We start from the raw sequence: 19,379 nt of genomic DNA, 5'->3' as shown, positions 1-19,379 counted from the left end.
TTTTTAGGAGCTTGTAAGCAGCTAAGAGTTTAGTTGTCTTTGAACACTAGAAATACTGTGTGGTTGTAATGCTTGTGTACTCTACATAGTGATTAGCTCATGTAGTTGTAACTTATAATAAATAGCCTGAAAGCAAACATTGCCTCTGCTCATAAACCCTATCCCCAGGACCAGTGCTCAGGGATCATTAGAGCTCGTCCTAGTAACACTATACTTTGTGCTCTTGCAGTTTTCCTGGTGTTTTATTCCCCTGAACTGTTCCCCTTTCTATCAAAACCGCTTGTATTCATAGTAAGGAAGCATGTTTGGGAAATAAAAATCAATGGGACATTGCAACTCGCTTTCTGCCTCCTGTGCTTTGTACTTCTGCAATCTGCCCAACAGGAGATCAGAGATCATCCCAACAATTGCTTTGCTTCCATATGTGGCTTATTTAGGATACATTCATGTGCCCAGCAGATGCAATTCTTTTGCTTTTCCTGATAATTTTAGACACAACACTAATATTCTAGCTACATGTAGCATGATCGTTCACAGTAACTGGAGGAAAGGAAGACATTAAGGAAATGGCACTAAATCCTACGTGCATGCAGCATAAAGGGTTAAGAAGAGGACAAGTCATTAATCACTTACTTGTCTATGTCAAAGTCTCTGTAATGTGCAATGAAGAGTCCTGAGTAGTCCTCACTCAGAAAGCCTTGGTAGTCCAGCTCCAGCATGTACAGGGTCCCTGCCACAAGTGGCATCTCCAGCTCCAGCACCAGGTACTGGTGGAGCTCAGAATGCCAGAGCTTAGTGATGGTGATGTTCTGCCCATGGTCTGGGAAGCCGGCACTTGTGTCTTGTAAGTGTGAGGAGGACACTTCTTCTCCATAGAGGTTGGCTCTGTTACTTAGTTTGATTCCTGTTCTGGACTTTTTGCTTTGTGTTTGCTCATTCTTGTAGTTGAACTCAGTGAGTGGTGCCAGCTGTGCCCTGCTTATGTTCAGATTGGAGCTGTGCAGCAGGACAATGCCAGTGCCATGCAGGCAGCTGATGGTGATGTTCACCTGCCCAGACAGGTGGTAGTTGCCTTCTGCATCGGGCTCTGTTCTTGGCCACAGCACCAGGTCATAGTGTAAGGGCACCAAGTCTGGGGGCAGCCTGGGGTTGTCCCATATGCCAGGTGGTCCTGTGGCTTGTGTAGGCAAGGTATAAAGGACAGGAGGGGTGCTGATGTTGGCAGTGGCACTGTTTGTGTCCATCTGCTCCTCTGTCAGTTCTGCTTTCCTAGTCCTGGCATATAGAGATCCCAGCACTATCAGTGCCAAGAGCAGAGCAGCCAGCAGCAGTGCCAGCAGGGCAGCAGAGGTCCTGCTCAGGTAGAAGCCAGAGGAAGACTTGGGTCCCATGTTGTAGAGTGAGTGCCCCTCTCTAGAAGAGAAGTCCTGGGCTCTGCAGCTAAAGTAAGTGCTGGGTGTGTCACAGGGTGGCAGGGGGGAGTGCAGGCGGTTGCTCCATGGATTTTGGGGCTGGAGGATGTGCAACAGGAGGAAGCGAGGAGCTGATTTACTCTGGCTACAGAGACATGTATGTATACAACAGCAGAAACCTCAGGGTGGGAAGGAGGGGAGAACTGCTGGGACTCCTGCTAATGATACACTCACAATCAGAGGCTGGGAGAGAAGCAAGAAACAGCACAGAATAGCAATCCATGCAGAGGAAGCAGATGGGACAAGAATAGGAAAAATGGCAATAATTACAGACAGGAAGGGTGAGAGCAAGAGAGATAACACTGCACAACTGGGAGGCAATGAAAGCTGTGTCAGACATTTACATTACTATTCCTGGGGAGCAAGCACTGGTTACGAAGGGTTAAGTACGGTACCCCAGGTGTAGCTTGCTGTGTTGCTTACTTGGCTATAGAAAACAAAGGGCATGGTACATAAGGCATAATTCCAAATACATCACCTTCTAATTTTCAGATTTTGCACACATTTCTCATAATCTAATTAATCAGAATTAATGTCGTTACAAGAAGAAATCTGAAATAAACCTGTTGGCCTTTAGGGAATATTTGCAGACTGGTCCTCTTCAGCTTTGAAAATCGTTGTATATTAGGCTATGGTCACACAGGGTATAACTATCGTTCAGATTTGCATCCAGATAAATGGGACAATTTTTTTCTAATTTGTTATCAGTGTACAATGTTTTTTTTCTGAGCAGGTATTAATCTGTTACGGGACCATTTACAGCGTCCTATGTTATAGAGTTGCAATGTAGCCATAAAAATCAGATGTTAGGCTGCCATCACACTAGCAGTATTTGGTCAGTATTTTACATCAGTATCTGTAAGCCAAAACCAGGAGTGGGTGATAAATGCAGAAGTGGTGCATATGTTTCTATTATACTTTTCCTCTGATTGTTCCACTCCTGGTTTTGGCTACAAATACTGATGGAAAATACTGACCAAATACTGCTAGTGTGACGGCAGCCTTACTGTGTCTCCGTATGGCATGAGATTTTTTTTTCTCACACTCATAGACTTGAATGGATGAGTCTCATCTTATTTTTGGAGGAAAATTATACATGCTGCCATTTTTTTTTCCACATGCAAATTCAGTCAGTGAAAAAAATCATGCATCTTCATTGCCCCATTGAATAACATTGGTTTTAGTGTCATCTTTTAATGGACAGTCTTTGGAATGAAAATATGGTTGTGTACACGAGCCCTGATGTGTGGCTACAGCCTTAAATGTAGGCTAAGGTCAGTGGACTGTAGATTCTCTATCTGAGACAATTGGCCGATTATACAAATGGTGCCCCTAATAAACTCTGATCAGAGTTTGATCTGAGTGTCAGCATAGTGTGACCCAATTCTCTTGGATGAGAGAATCGAACACACTGCGAGAAGAAGATGGAGAACAACATTTCTCTATCTTCTCCATTCTGTGAGTCTGTGGAAATTGAACTGCACTTGGATGAAATCAGGCCAATGTTTTCCAAACACCCAAAGACTTGAATGGGTGAGTGACATCCAATTTCAGAGTAAAATCGCAGCATACTGGCAACTTTTTCCACTATCAGAGTTTACTGACGTTGCTGTATGATTTAAAAAAAAACAGCTAAATTACAGACAGGTCACAATCACTTCATAGTCCCATTGGAAATAGATTATGGTTCCTGAAGTCAAGGTTTTTAGCGGCAGTTGCACTATGGTCGTGTCGTGTCGTGTTGCAATTATGTTACTCTGCCAAAGAAAGAGACATGTGCACATAGGGTGATAAAGGCCAGTGAAAGAGGGCAGGGGTGAGATGTGTGCCCACCTGAGGCCGGGGGTCGTGTATGATTCTACTCAGCAGCTCATCGTCACCCACATCTGTTGTCGTCACCCACATCTGCTGTTACATTTACATCATTAGATACAGTCTCAGGAACACTACAGCCATATTGTCGTGTGACTAAAAGTCGCCATATAGCCCTATCCTATTCCAGTTACACTTTTTACAGGGGTCTTCTAGGAACCATCCCTATGATGGGTTGTTTCCAAAATTGCAGCTCAGTCTCATTTGCTTTTTTTTGTTACATGCTACTGTTCAAAAAGCAGAAGAGAGGGTGTGAATAATGAAAACAGATAGGGGTACGTTTGTAATAGAAATGAGGTACAATTCCAGATACAGACAAGCAAGTCTTGTGCCGATTCAGAAAAAAAGTTACTTCATTCATGAGGCAGTTGTATAGTTATTGTTAGCAATAATGACATTTACAGTAAGAGTTAATCAAGCTTCATCACGGCTTGCTGATGCTGGTTAGCAGCCAACGCATGATAACTCCCATGGCAGAGGATGTCCTGGACTGTTGTGGTTTTAGCAGGTTGACTATTTTCATAAAACAAGCATCCTCCTTACTGCAACAATCCGTACCCACAGTCCAGGATTTTCCTACTAGTATAGTACTGTCATAGTCCCACACATACATGTATACAACCACAATCTACCTATAGTATCTATTTATCTATCAATCATCTATCTGTCTGTCTATTTATCTAATCTGATCTACATTTGCCATCAGTTGTAATTTTGATGGAACAGCTCTAGTTTTGGTCTCTGTCTTGTACAGTTCTGTTTCACACTTTTGAGCTTGAAGCTTATTTGGCTTGTTATCTTCTATTTGTTAACCTTCTATATATATAATTGTCTAAGGGTTTTTCTGTCTGTCCTGGAAATCCCGCGTCTCTGATTGGTCGAAGCCGCCTGGGCCTCGACCTATCAGCGACGGGCACAGTATCGATGTAGATGTCATAATGGTTGCCATGGCGATGATGATGTCATAAAGGTTGCCTCGACCAATCAGCGACGGGCACAGTCTGCCGCGAATTCTGGAATCATCATTGTCCATATACTATGGGGACATGCATATTCTAGAATACCCGATGCATTAGAATCGGGCCACAATCTAGTCTACTATATAATTGTCTAAGGGTCACTTCCGTCTTTCTGTCTGTCTGTCTGTCATGGATATTCATTGGTCGCGGCCTCTGTCTGTCCTGGAAATCCAAGTCGCTGATTGGTCGCGGCAAAACAGCCACGACCAATCAGCGACGGGCACAGTCCGGCGGCAAAATGGCCGCTCCTTCCTCCCTGCAGTCAGTGCCCGCTCCATAATCCCCTCCAGTCAGCTCTCACACAGGGTTAATGGCAGCGGTAACGGACCACGTTATGCCGCGGGTAACGCACTCCGTTAACGCTGCTATTAACCCTGTATGACCAACTTTTTACTATTGATGCTGCGTATGCAGCATCAATAGTAAATAGATCTAATGTTACAAATAATAAAAAAAATAAAAAATGACCGCTCTATGCATTGCGATCTCGCGAGATGATGACGTAGCGGTCTTGCGAAACCGCTACATCATCATCTCGCAAGACCGCAATGCACTCTTGGGACCGTAGCGCGCGAGGACCATCGGTAAACGCTTCGCCTGGATCCGGGGGCTCCGAAAGGTGAGTATATAACTATTTTTTTTATTTTAATTCTTTTTTTTTAACAGGGATATGATGCCCACATTGCTATATACTACGTGGGCTGTGCAATATACTATGTGGGCTGTGCAATGTACTACGTGGGCTGTGTAATGTACTATGTGGGCTGTGCAATGTACTACGTGGGCTGTGCAATCTACTACATGGGCTGTGCAATCTACTACGTGGGCTGTGCAATCTACTACGTGGGCTGTGCAATATAATACGTGGGCTATGCAATCTACTACGTGGGCTGTGCAATGTACGTGGGCTGTGCAATATACTAAGTGGGCTGTGCAATATACTACATGGGCTGTGCAATATACTACGTGGGCTGTGCAATATACTGCATGGGCTGTGCTATATACTGCGTGGGCTGTTCTATATACTACGTGGGCTGTGCAATATACTGCGTGGGCTGTGCAATATATTGCTTGGGCTGTGCAATATATTGCTTGGGCTGTGCAATATACTACGTGGGCTTGGCAATATACTACGTGGGCTATGCAATATACTGCTTGGGCTGTGTTATATACTACGTGGGCTGTGCAATATACTACGTGGGCTGTGCTATATACTACGTGGGCTGTGCAATATACTACGTGGGCTTTGCAATATACTACGTGGGTTGTGCAATATACTGCATGAGCTGTGCTATATACTATGTGGGCTGTGCTATATACTGCGTGGGCTGTGCAATATACTGTGTGGGCTGTGCAATATACTGCGTGGGCTGTGCTATATACTGCGTGGGCTGTGCAATATACTTCGTGGGCTGTGCATTATACTATGTGGGTTGTGCAATGTACTAGGTGGGCTGTACAATATACTATGTGGGCTGTGCTATATACTGCGTGGGCTGTGCGATATACTGTGTGGGCTGTGCTATATACTGCGTGGGCTGTGCTATATACTGTGTGGGCTGTGCAATATACTGCGTGGGCTGTGCTGTATACTGTGTGGGCTGTGCAATATACTACGTGGGCTGTGCTATATACTATGTGGGTTGTGCAATGTACTAGGTGGGCTGTACAATATACTATGTGGGCTGTGCAATATACTACGTGGGCTGTGCAATGTACTACATGGGCTGTGCAATGTATTACGTGGGCTGTGCAATGTACTACGTAGGCTGTGCAATATACTACGTGGCCTGTGCAATATACTGCATGGGCTGTGCAATATACTACATGGCTGTGCTATATACTACGTGGGCTGTGTTAAAAACTACGTGGCCTGTGTTATACACTACGTGGCCTGTGTTATACACTACGTGGCCTGTGTTATATACTGCGTGCGTGGGCTGGTATATACTACGTGGCTGTGTTATATGCTATGTGGGCTGTTATACACTCCGTGGGCTGTGCTATATACTCCGTGGGCTGTGCTATATACTCCGTGGGCTGTGCTATATACTCTGTGGGCTGTGCTATATACTACGTGGCTGTGCTATATACTACGTGGCTGTGCAATATACTACGTAGCTGTGCTATTTACTACGTGGGCTGTGTTATATGCTACGTAGCTGTGCTATATACTACGTGGCCGGCCGCGAACTATCAGCGACACACGCAGTCCGTTCGCTAATTGGTCTCGGCCAGCCAAATCCTGTGTATTCAATGTATTATTCTAAAATCTTCCTAAATAAACTGCATACATATTCTAGAATACCCGATGCGTTAGAATCGGGCTACCATCTAGTGTTTCTATATTCTATTACCAATCTCTGAGTTTTTTTTTTTTTTACTCTGGATACTGACAAAGGTAGCTGTCTCCATAGTTCTCAAGTTAAACTGATTCCCTGAGGCCATGTGCACACGTTCAGGATTTTTCGTGGTTTTTTCGCGTTTTTTCGCTATAAAAACATGATAAAAACGCGAAAAAAAGCTAACATATGCCTCCTATTATTTACAGGATATTCCGCATTTTTTGTGCAAATGTTGCATTTTTTTCCGCGAAAAAATCGCATCGCGGAAAAAAAAGCAACATGTTCATTAAAATTGCGGAATTGCGGGGATTCCGTACACCTAGGAGTGCATTGATCTGCTTACTTCCCGCACGGGGCTGTGCACACCATGCGGGAAGTAAGCAGATTATGTGCGGTTGGTTCCCAGGGTGGAGGAGAGGAGACTCTCCTCCACGGACTGGGCACCATATAATTGGTCAAAAAAAAAGAATTAAAATAAAAAATAGTCATATACTCACCTTCGATGGCCTCCGGAGTCTTCCCGCCTCTCCGGTGCATGCTGCCGCTTCGGTTCCTATAGCTGGTGTGCGGTGAAGGACCTCCGATGACGTCGCGGTCTTGTGATTGGTCGCGAGACCGGTCATGTGACCGCTCACATGACCGCGACGTCATGGAAGGTCCTGCGCACACACACCATCTATAGGACAACGGACGCCGCTGAGGAGATCGGTTGTCTGCAGGTGAGTATAACCATTTTTTTAATTATTTTTAAACATTCTATCTTTTACTATTGATGCTGCATAGGCTGCATCTATAGTAAAAAGTTGGTCACACTTGTCAAACACTATGTTTGACAAGTGTGACCAACCTGTCAGTCAGTTTCCCAAGCGAAACTTTAGCATTCTGCAAGCTAATTTCGCTTGCAAAATGCTAAAAAAAAACGCGAAAAAAACGGGAAAAAAACACACAAAAAAAGTGGATTTCTTGCAGAAAATTTCCAGTTTTCTTCAGGAAATTTCTGCAAGAAATCCTGACGTGTGCACATACCCTGAGAACTGTGGTGAACCTTCCAGGGTGTCCATGTGTATTAGGACATACTGCTGATCAGACAAATGTTAAAGATCTTGATTCTAGGATGTCACAAGAAGCTCCTTTGATGTGCACTTGAAAGCAGGGGCTTTTCAGACAAGTAGTAAATCCTAGTAGTCCTTTTGAACCTGTAATTAATGTTGTTGGGCATCTCCAACCTGCGGTCCATATAAGTCTGCATTCTCCTCTTGTTACTTTCTGTATCTCTAGTGCTGATGGACACAAAATATGTTTAGTACATCTTATTGAAATTGTATAGAGAGTTAAAGCACAATATGAAATTTCTTCAGAAAATTTATCTGGAGACTGTCTGCCAATTCAACATCTTTCCAAGTTATCTATATACTACTGGATATCTTTTCTAGCTTTAATTCCTGATAGTGACTGTTGCATTCCCTTTTTGGTGGTCAGTCACTTTATATTAAGCGTTTATTACAATAGCCATCTGGTAAGCATATATTGCCTGCTAAAACATACTGTGTACCTGTAAAGGGGTTACATTCTCTGCTCCGTGCCTGGAACCGCTTAGCTGTGCAGCAGGTTTCCCTGGGTGCACACTTAGAGGCCGGGACAGGAAGGAAGCCGGGCTGAGAGAGAAAAGAGGCGCGCTTTCCAGGGCTAGAGCAGCATGCACAGCAGAGAGAGCAGCATGCACAGCAGGGAGAGCAGTGCAGCACCCCAGAGTCCTGGTTGTTGCAGTGCTGTGGCTCCGCCACTACGGGGAGCTATGGTGCGTCTGATTGCACTAGGGAGTTTCTCTGATCAGGTACACTCACACCACACTTCACACTCCGGCCACCAGGGGGGGTGGTCCTATCTAGTAGGCCACTCCTCACAACTCTGGTAAAACTGGGGGTTGGACAGGAAGACAGGGAGAAGTAGCTGGGAAGAGCTAGTGAGAGGACCTGTCAGGGATGGGATCCTGGCAGACTCCTCAGAGCAGAACTAACCAGTGCACAACGGGAATACAGAAAAGGAGAAATACCAGAAGGGGTCTTGCTGTTAGACCGAGGCAACATCCTTCTGAGGCGCAAACAGTCGGTGGCCGGAACGCCGAGCAAGTAAGAGACTTTAAGTACATTGCAAACCACGGCAGGGCAGCTAACTACAGGTTGGCTGTCTCACTTAACACCTAAGCAGACAACGGAGGCAGCTGTGGGAGAGGGGCGACTCTAGGGTCCCGGAAGAACTCCAGGCCTACCCCGTCATACGGGTGCGTCCTACCATATCACCTGGAGGACGGAGAAGGAACAGTAGAGACAGAAAGAAACAGTTGTGAGGACTATCCCGGGAGCTCAGCAGGGAAGAACTACAACACACAGCGCTAGAAGGTAGATACTGATTCCCACCTGTAAAGAGAGCTCCTGATGTGTCGTTGGACCGGCCGGTCTCTGAAAACCCAGTTAACAGCGCTCTGGACTGAGGTCTCCCACATCTTCAGTAAAGAGGTAAAGAGACTGCAACCTGGTGTCCTCGTTATTTATCGCGACCTGCACCCCACAACTGCACCGCTATACCACCGTTAACAGCACCTACTTCACCGGACGTCCCCCCACTGACGGACAGGGCCACGGACCGGGTCTAGCCACCGTGACAACCCCAGGACTGAGACCTAGAGGCCCGGCTCCGGGTACCCCTCGGCCCTGCGGCGGTGTGGGGGCGCTCCAACTTGGCGTCACGAACAGGATCTACTTAAGCCTGAAGAATCAGGTCATGTGTGCCTAGAGACTGTGATTTACTGTACTTGAACTGTACTTTATTGAGAGAACTGTGTGCTACTGCTTGCCGCGGAAAGTTACCGCCAAAATTCGCCATTGCCGCGCGCGGAGGGAGGAGCCTTAGCTACATGGGCGGAATCGGCCAAAAGAAGCGCGGAACGGAAAGCGCGGTGAGACGCCAATCCCGGAAGAGGAACTCCGACCTCCAGCAGGTTAGTGGGAGGAAGGGACGGCCATGTCCGAGTCGGGAGGAGAGGAGGTGGCGGTCGCAGCCGCGGACGCAGGGGCAGCTCCGGTCCCCGCAGCGGGCGAAGCCGTGGCCCTAATACCGCCACTGGCTGCCGCAGAGCCCGCTGCCCCCATCAGCCAGTCGGACACCGCCGCTAACGCAAAAGCCATAATGCCCTTCTCCATGCCCTACCTGCCCGGAGCGACCTGGCTCCCACGATACTCTGGGGAGGCGCATACATTCACTGACTTTAAAGAAGGGCTCTGCAGCCTACTCGAGTTCTATCCCCTAACCGAGCCTCAGAAGGTCCATATGATAACCGGTCAACTCTTTGGGGCGGCTCTGAGAGAAGTGAAATCCTGGCCCGCTGAGGATAAAGGAACTGCACAACAGATTTTCGCCAAGCTTAAAGCCACCTTTGATACTCGCACTGCCACAGAGATTAAACTGACTTTCTATGGATGCAAACAGAGGTCGCAGGATAGCTTACGGGACTATGCCCTTAATCTCCAGGAAGCGATGCGGGCCATTAAGCAGAGTGACCCCGGCAGCATGCAGGATGAGGATAAAACCCTGAAGGAGCGGTTCATCGAGGGGCTCCTGTGCAGTCACCAGCGGGGCCAATTGCACTTCCTGGCCATGCAAAATCCAGACTTGACTTTTGCGCAGTTTAAAGATAAAGCTATCCAGGCATTGCAGGAGCGGCAGCCCAGCCGCGCAGTGCCACCCAGGCGCCCCGCTCTCACCTACCACCAGGAGGTGGCATCGGATACCCCAGTTGCCGCGGAGGCCGACGCCCAGAGCTTCGAGGACGACTCCCCTGCAGGACTCCGTCTCCAGATGCAAGAGCTAACCAAGAGCGTTGCTGCCCTGGCCCGGACGGTGCAGTCCCTACAGGAGGCCCCCAAAGAGAAGATCCAGTTGGCTTCCAGCCCGGAGGATGTCCCTTGGATGCGACGGAGGAGGACTCCGCCGACCAGGAGCCGGCCCGACGATCGCTTCCACCAGGATGGACGACCCATCTGCCGCCGCTGTCATCAGGTGGGCCATCTTGCAAGGTACTGTCCTTTAAACGAGCAACCCCTGGGGCAAAGGGCCAACCCCCAGGAGTAGGACGGTCAGGCCCGCAGCATTGGAGAACCAAGTATATTGGAGGACGACCAGTCCTCCCTGTAGTGATTGATGGAATCCCCTTGAATGCTTTGCTGGACACCGGTTCTCAGGTGACGACTATACCTTACGTGCTCTACAAACGGTATTGGGAGGACGCTGATATTACTCGTGGCCCTGATGATGATTTCACCATAATCGCCAGTAATGGTCAGCCGTTGCCACAAGTGGGGTATAAGGAGGTCACCATCAAAGTGGGGCGGGTGGAATTGAAAGCCCAAGGGATTGTGATTGTAGATATTGATCGTCGAGAATGTAATCCCATGATGACTCTTGGTACTAATGTTATAGAAAATTGTCTTGCAGAAGTGATTGTTTTGTTGCAACAGGTGGCAGAAAACGCTGGCCACAGTGAGCAACGTGCCCTGCAGAAGGAAATCAGAGCTCTGATGCAGAGACAGCAGGTAGAGCTGACTGGTGGTGAGATTGGTCGTGTCACTGTAAGTGATTCAAACCCCATCGCGATACCTCCCAAGAGTGAAATGTTAATATGGTGTCGAGCAGCCATAGGCCTCAGGGGTAAGGACTACCAGGCCTTGGTGGAACCTGTATATTCAGACAATAGGCCTACTGTTCTGACAGCCCGGGGGGTGGTTGACGTCCGACAGGGGAGAGTGCCCGTACGTGTCCTCAATTGTGGGGAGGAAGAGGTCCACCTAACCAAGTATACCACGCTCGCCAAATTGTTCACTGTCAATAATAGTGTAATACAGACACCTGAACCCTTGGTCCCGTCAAACGTGGCGGAGAACAAAGGTTCTGCAGAGCACTCGAAAGACTGGTGTCGGGAACTGCATGTGGGCACTGACTCCACCCCGTCTCATCAAATACAGGGGGCTTACAGGGTGGTACACGAGTACGAGCAGGTATTCAGCAAACACCCCTCAGATTTTGGGCAGGTGAAAGGGATCCAACATCACATCCCCACGGGAGATCATCAACCCATAAAAGAGAGATATCGCCCTGTACCCCCAGCTCATTACCAGTGTGCCAAGGACATGTTGCGGGAAATGAAGGAGGCTGGGGTGGTGAGAGACAGCTGTAGCCCCTGGGCAGCTCCGTTAGTCCTCGTTAAAAAGAAAGATGGTACAATGAGGATGTGTGTTGATTACAGGCAGTTGAATCGCATTACACATAAGGACGCATACCCACTGCCCAGGATAGAGGAATCTCTGGCTGCTTTAAAATCTGCTAACTACTTCTCTACCTTAGATCTCACCAGTGGGTACTGGCAGGTTCCTGTAGCAGAGGCGGACAAGGAGAAGACGGCCTTCACGACACCAATGGGTCTCTGCGAGTTCAACTACATGCCCTTCGGACTGTGCAATGCTCCAGGAACGTTCCAGAGGATGATGGAGTGCTGCCTAGGACACATGAACTTTGAAACTGTGCTGCTGTATTTGACCATCTGAAGCACCTGGCCGAGGTGTTCGAAGCCCTGTCCAAATTCGGCTTAAAGGTGAAACCGTCCAAGTGTCATCTGCTCAAACCTAAAGTGCAGTACCTGGGCCATGTGGTGAGCGCTGAAGGAGTGGCCCCAGACCCCGACAAGGTCACAGTGATCAAGGACTGGCCAAAGCCTAGTGACCTCCACGAAGTCCGGCAGTTCCTCGGGTTGGTAGGTTACTATCGGAGATTCATTAAGGATTTCACCAAGAAGGCCGCACCCTTGCAAAATCTGCTGGTGGGCCAACCAAAGAAGACCAAGGGGAGGAAAACCACCTTTGATTGGAACGAAGAGCTGGAGGAATCCTTCACCTGTTTGAAGTCGGCACTGACGGGAGAAGAGATACTGGCTTACCCCGAATACGATCAACCGTTTGTGCTGTACACAGATGCCAGTAATGTGGGATTAGGAGCCGTGCTGTCCCAGGTTCAGAACGGCAAAGAAAGGGTGATCGCTTACGCCAGCAGGAAACTCCGTCCCACGGAAAGGAACCCTGACAACTATAGTTCCTTTAAGCTGGAATTCCTGGCCCTCGTCTGGGCAGTGACAGAGAGGTTTAAACACTACCTGGCCTCCGCGAAATTCACCGTCTTCACGGACAACAATCCGCTAACGCATCTGGGTACTGCCAAACTCGGGGCTTTGGAACAGCGGTGGATGGCCCGGCTGTCCAACTATGATTTCACCATCAAATATCGGGCAGGACACCAGAATGCCAATGCCGATGCTCTGTCCCGAATGCCCAATCTACCAGAAGTGGGAGAAGACCCGGAGGCACTTGAAGAGGTGGAGCTGCCTGCCTTCCATCGCCCCAAAGCCACTCAGAACTCTCACCATGTGAAGAACAGGCACAAGAACCAACCGGATGCCACGCTGAATCCCCTGCCCCACCACGGATGGGCAGAAACCCAGGATAGTGACCCCGCGGTCCGTCAGGTGAAGGAACTCTTGACGCAGGCTGGGTTGCACCCTGGCCCAGATGATCCACAAGAAACTCAACAGCTGTGGAAGGGGAGAAGCAAACTGTTTATCCATGATGGCAAGTTGTGCAGGAGGAGCATCGACCCACGTACTCATGAATTGGTGTGGCAGATAGTGGTGCCAAGGCGAGATGCGCCCATGGTTCTGGGAGCCTACCATGATGGAGCCGGACACTTCGGATGGAGGAAGCTGGAGAAGCTGCTCCGAGGGAGGTTCTATTGGATTGGCATGAAGAGAACCATTGAGAAGTGGTGTCGAGAGTGTGGTCCGTGTAGTCTGCGAAGGAAGGACCGTGACAGTCAACGGGCTCCCCTGCGGCCTATCATCACCAAACGGCCGCTCGAACTGGTCGCGCTGGATCATGTGAAGTTGACGCCTAGCCGGTCGGGCTATATCTACGCCCTTACCATCGTGGACCACTACTCCAGGTTTTTGGTGGTTGTGCCTGTCAAGGATCTAACAGCTAGGACTGCCGCCAGGGCCTTCCAGCAGCACTTTTGTAGACCCCATGGCTACCCAGAGAAAGTACTGACCGATCAGGGGCCTGCATTCGAAGCGGAAGTGTTCCAAGAATTCTGCCAGTTGTACGGGTGTAAGAAGATCAGAACTACACCGTACCACCCCCAAACCAACGGGATGTGCGAGAAGATGAACCAGGTAGTAATCGATTTATTGAAGACCTTGCCTGTGGAGGAACGGAACCTGTGGCCGACAAAGTTGCCTGACTTGGTGGATATGTACAACCACATCCCAGTAAGTTCCACTAACTGTACTCCAGCGTACCTGATGCGAGGAAGGTCTAGTCGGTTACCCGTTGATCTGGACATGGGGGTCCTAGTACCCGAAGATACCTCGCCGGAGGCAGATTGGGATACAGAAAGGCAGCGAAGATACCGCGAAGTACAGGAGTGTGTGGAGAGAAGTCTCGCCCAGGCTAGGCAGAAACAAGAAAGGGACTACAATCAACACGCTCCTGCGATTCCCCTGTCACCTGGTGAGCAAGTGCTTAAACGAAAGAGGAGGTTACACAAGCTTGATGACCAATGGGAAGCGGAACCGTATACCATCTTGCCATCCGACTTCGACAACACTAAGGTCTGTCTCATCAGCAAGGACAGAGGGGAGACCTCGACAGCGGTATCCAGGGATCACCTTAAGGTCTGCCCCGATAAGTTGAAAGAGAGGGGCACGGCCCCAGAAATCTCCCCGCCGGTGGAAAAGGAGAAGATGTTCCATACTGTCCTTGGTGATTTTCCCCAGTCCTGGACTCAGATAAATCAGGCCATCGCGGTACCTGTTCTAACGTTTCCACAGCCGGACCCACCAGAAACAATGGTGGTACCAGATCATCCGGTCCCGCAACCTCAACAAGCCTTGCCTGAAGAAGCCATGCCAACCGTTGAACCGGCAAATCCTCCCTCTGCCATCAGTGAGCCTGCCGTACCCACTGTTGATAGCAGCAGCTCTGAGAGCCCCAACCTGCCAGTGCTACCCAGACTCACTAGAAGTGTAGTTAGAAAACAGCGCACTACACCAGCGGTAGCAAGCATAGCGGGCCCTGTTAGACCAATAGCAACCCCTGCGCTGCGAAGGTCCACACGCAGCACTCAAAATCAAACTCCCCTCCGCTACAAAACTTGGAGGTATTGATAGGGCTGCTATGTAATTGAAAATGTTTGTATGCATATCCTTTTGTTACAGGTTTTTAAATGGACACTAGAGTAATGGACGGTGAATTGCTCAAAAACTTCCACAAGGGGGGCCTCTTTGTTTACCCGGGGTCCCCGCCATTTCAACCACTGAACTGAGAGTCATAAACTGTGCATGACCAAACTTTCGCAACGTTCAAGAATCCTCACCTCCCGTAAAGGGAAGCTCTGTTATGTTCAATTGTTATGCTATTTCAAAAATTTGTGTGTTTTCTGTTAACATGTATTATTGTTCTTGTTTTCCCAGTCCCGGAGTACTGGATTTAACCGGGGGGGAGTGCAGCACCCCAGAGTCCTGGTTGTTGCAGTGCTGTGGCTCCGCCACTACGGGGAGCTATGGTGCGTCTGATTGCACTAGGGAGTTTCTCTGATCAGGTACACTCACACCACACTTCACACTCCGGCCACCAGGGGGGGTGGTCCTATCTAGTAGGCCACTCCTCACAACTCTGGTAAAACTGGGGGTTGGACAGGAAGACAGGGAGAAGTAGCTGGGAAGAGCTAGTGAGAGGACCTGTCAGGGATGGGATCCTGGCAGACTCCTCAGAGCAGAACTAACCAGTGCACAACGGGAATACAGAAAAGGAGAAATACCAGAAGGGGTCTTGCTGTTAGACCGAGGCAACATCCTTCTGAGGCGCAAACAGTCGGCGGCCGGAACGCCGAGCAAGTAAGAGACTTTAAGTACATTGCAAACCACGGCAGGGCAGCTAACTACAGGTTGGCTGTCTCACTTAACACCTAAGCAGACAACGGAGGCAGCTGTGGGAGAGGGGCGACTCTAGGGTCCCGGAAGAACTCCAGGCCTACCCCGTCATACGGGTGCGTCCTACCATATCACCTGGAGGACGGAGAAGGAACAGTAGAGACAGAAAGAAACAGTTGTGAGGACTATCCCGGGAGCTCAGCAGGGAAGAACTACAACACACAGCGCTAGAAGGTAGATACTGATTCCCACCTGTAAAGAGAGCTCCTGATGTGTCGTTGGACCGGCCGGTCTCTGAAAACCCAGTTAACAGCGCTCTGGACTGAGGTCTCCCACATCTTCAGTAAAGAGGTAAAGAGACTGCAACCTGGTGTCCTCGTTATTTATCGCGACCTGCACCCCACAACTGCACCGCTATACCACCGTTAACAGCACCTACTTCACCGGACGTCCCCCCACTGACGGACAGGGCCACGGACCGGGTCTAGCCACCGTGACAACCCCAGGACTGAGACCTAGAGGCCCGGCTCCGGGTACCCCTCGGCCCTGCGGCGGTGTGGGGGCGCTCCAGCAGCGTGTGCAGCAGAGAGAGCAGTGGATACAGCGGACAGAACAGCACGCAGCGGTGCTCCGGGGAGGAGAGAGAGAGAGCTCCCGGTCGGAGGACTGAGACAGCAAGATTGTCCAGAAAGACTGCATGTTGTGAGTACATGAAAGCAGACTCTGCTGTGACTGGAGAGGTGCGCCCTGATGCTCGTGCAAAGGCATTGACCCATGCAAAGACAGTGACCCGTGCAGAGACAGTGGCCCCTAGCACCCATGGCATTAGTGCAGAGCCCCTGATTCCTGTTGGAAGACCCAATAATGGACTGAGCATCGTTCTCCCGAGATAGGCTACACTGTTGAGGCAGAAGACTCAGAGCACAGGGGACCCGTTTGCCTAGCATCCCCTCTACTCACCACAGAAACCCCTCAAACCCCAGGTTGCGGGTTCCCAGAGACTACACAGCTCACGGATAACATAGGGACGACAAGTGCCGCTGTTTCCCGGCACCTACGTTGGAGAAGACGACCCTACAAGCAAGTCCTCATCAGACTGATAAGTGTTTTTCCCAAGAACTTTCGTTTACTTCTGTTAAACTGCTTCATATATATTTTGCACCGTTATTTCTACAATTTATATTCTACTGTTTTCTCCCTGGGAGGAGAATATCGCCACTGTTAATAAACCCCCCTCAACAGTTGGTCTGTCTGTTCCGTGTTGACATAGGACTCAGCCTAGAAAGTACATTTTTGTCTCTTCAACTTATATTTTGAAGGAACCCTGGTTTTGTAAGTACTGTTCATCAAATCATTACTTTCATTGTTCCACTGTTTGTTGTTGGGAACATTCTTGCTATTGATGCAGTGATGCAAAAATATGAATGTATTATGGCTCCTTAACTTGGACATATGATCCTACATATAGTGACTATAAACCATCTGATTAAAGAGGACCTTTCACCAATTTTTTCAAGTTGGACTGGATACAGGATATAATAGATGCTGCAGAATGGAATAAAACGTTTTGGCTTTTTAATTTCACCTCTCCGTTGCATAGATCTTAGCAATCAAAGTGTTTGGCGCTTAATCAATTAACTTTTTTTAAAGTTGGGGTTATCAGACAATTTTTACTGGGGGGCGTGTACTTCTTACCCATGTATGATGATGACCAATCATAAGCAGACAACGCTCAAAAGAAACAAAACACGCCCCCTACTATAGCTTAGAGTAGGTTTCTCAGTGTCTGAGATGTAATGACAGAGCTTTGATCTCCTGGTCTAACCACCTGCATTAGTCAGTGGGATATAGGGACAGTGCAGACTTTGTTTAGCTGTGTTACATTACTCTCCTGGTTACCGAGTAATCACACTCATGTCTGCAATGCTCGCACCACATGTAATCACTCTGCCATATGATCAGTACTAATTGTAGCATGGCACTGCAGGAATTAGCCAGGCATGACATATCGGGGCCTGGGACAGCATTTACTGCTTTCAATTGAACATCACACTAAGACGAGGTGGGTGAGGGATCGGTGTAGGCCTTCTGTGCTGGGAGCCCTCATACCACATACAACAGCTCAACCTGCTTTCATATTCAGCCACACTCAGGTGGCACAAATATCATATAAATTTCATAGACTACTATTGTCTGAAAAATATAAGGATAGTAAAACGGGTAGTTGACTTCAAGGAAGTGGAGGCCTGACGGTCTTGGAGGCCTACTGCTACAGGCAACACGCTTGAAGGAGACCCAAACAGGTGTCTACCCATTCACAAAAATTAGAGGCAGGCACCAACAAAGAGGCATCAATTGCAATAGAGTGGAACTAGCATAGCGGGGACCAACACCTCTTCCAATCCAGCCAACCCTGCAGATGGGGACTGTAACGGGCAAGGTGGTGGAATCACTGTTCTGTATCCATCTGAAAGCCTGGAAGGGGCATAATTAGGTGACCTACCAAATTACTACTTGGACAACTGGCAGCAGGTGAAAACTGTGACCCAAGGAGGGGCAAAGAGGTGGCACCAGGTGCTACTCCAAGGCTGACCTACTGAAGGTGGCAGCTGCCCCCTACAGCAGATTAGCTGCTACGGCCTGAAGGAGGGATGAAAAATGCAGGCAGGAACTGCAGGGACTCTGGAACTACTGGTGCAAATGGGACTGGCTGAGGAACAGAAAATCACTGGCAGGTGTGGGCTGGACCAGGTGTTAGACAGATTGGACTGGCAGGTGTGATCTGAACTGGCTTATGAACAGAAGAACACAGAGAGGTATGAGCAGACCAGCAAAGACAGGTAAGAGCAGATGGGTACAGGGTAGACAAGCAGACAGGCAGACCTTGGGAACCTGACAACTAGCAAGCATGCAATGCACACTAACAACGTAGGTCAGGCACCTCCATATTGGAAGAGAAGCCTTAAATAGAAGTTGTCGCCCAGCTATAGGCTGGAAATATCTTAGGTTGATGCGGTTGGTCCCTTTAAGAGGGAGGGAGCACGCGCATGTGTCCTCTAAGCATAGTTCCTGTCCTACAGCTGAACATAGGAGGACACCGACACATGGGGGTGAGATGAGGAGGTGCTGTGTCAGTGGGAGACACTGAATGTCCTGTCTGCTAGGTATGAAGAGATCCAACAAAGGGCCAAATCTGTAATGTCAACAGATCAGAAAGTCTGTAGTAAGAGGGAATGGTCTACTGTGTGAAAGACAGATGCCAGGTCCAGGAGAAGGAGAAGGACAAACTTGCGTCGCTTTCATTTGGCAGTTATTAGGTCCTTGGTGACTTTAGTCAGGGCAGTTTCGGTGGAATGGTGCCGTCTGAAGCCAGATTGTACGTGGTCAAAGAGAGAGCAAGAGGAGAGGTGGGAGGACAATTCAAAATGGAAGTGTTGTTCCAGTAGTTTGGAGGCATAGGGGAGAAATGATATGGGGCGATAGGTAAACACAGAGGATGGGTCAAGGGTGGGCTTTTTGAGGATGGGTGTGATTGAGGTATGTTTCGATCAGGATGGATGACACCAGTTGTTAGTGGCAGGTTGAATAGGTGGGTTAGGCTTGTGATGAAGACTGTGGTAATGTTTGGAATGAGGTGGGACGT

General features: G+C 48.8%; 1 protein-coding gene across 1 annotated transcript in view; it reads right to left on the bottom strand.

Moving 5' to 3' along the window:
* The window catches only part of LVRN (laeverin), a 228,735-nt gene extending 227,207 nt beyond the window's left edge, over nucleotides 1–1,528 (bottom strand). Inside the window, exon 1 of the mRNA XM_077290673.1 lies at nucleotides 634–1,528. Coding sequence (XP_077146788.1) covers nucleotides 634–1,391 — 758 coding nt within the window. The 5' untranslated portion in view covers nucleotides 1,392–1,528. The remainder of the gene's footprint in view (nucleotides 1–633) is intronic.
* Between the last annotated feature and the right edge of the window lie 17,851 nt (nucleotides 1,529–19,379).

The sequence above is a fragment of the Ranitomeya variabilis genome, chromosome 1, assembly GCF_051348905.1.
Source record: "Ranitomeya variabilis isolate aRanVar5 chromosome 1, aRanVar5.hap1, whole genome shotgun sequence".
NCBI lineage: Eukaryota > Metazoa > Chordata > Amphibia > Anura > Dendrobatidae > Ranitomeya > Ranitomeya variabilis.
This window is presented reverse-complemented; position numbering and strand designations above follow the sequence as displayed.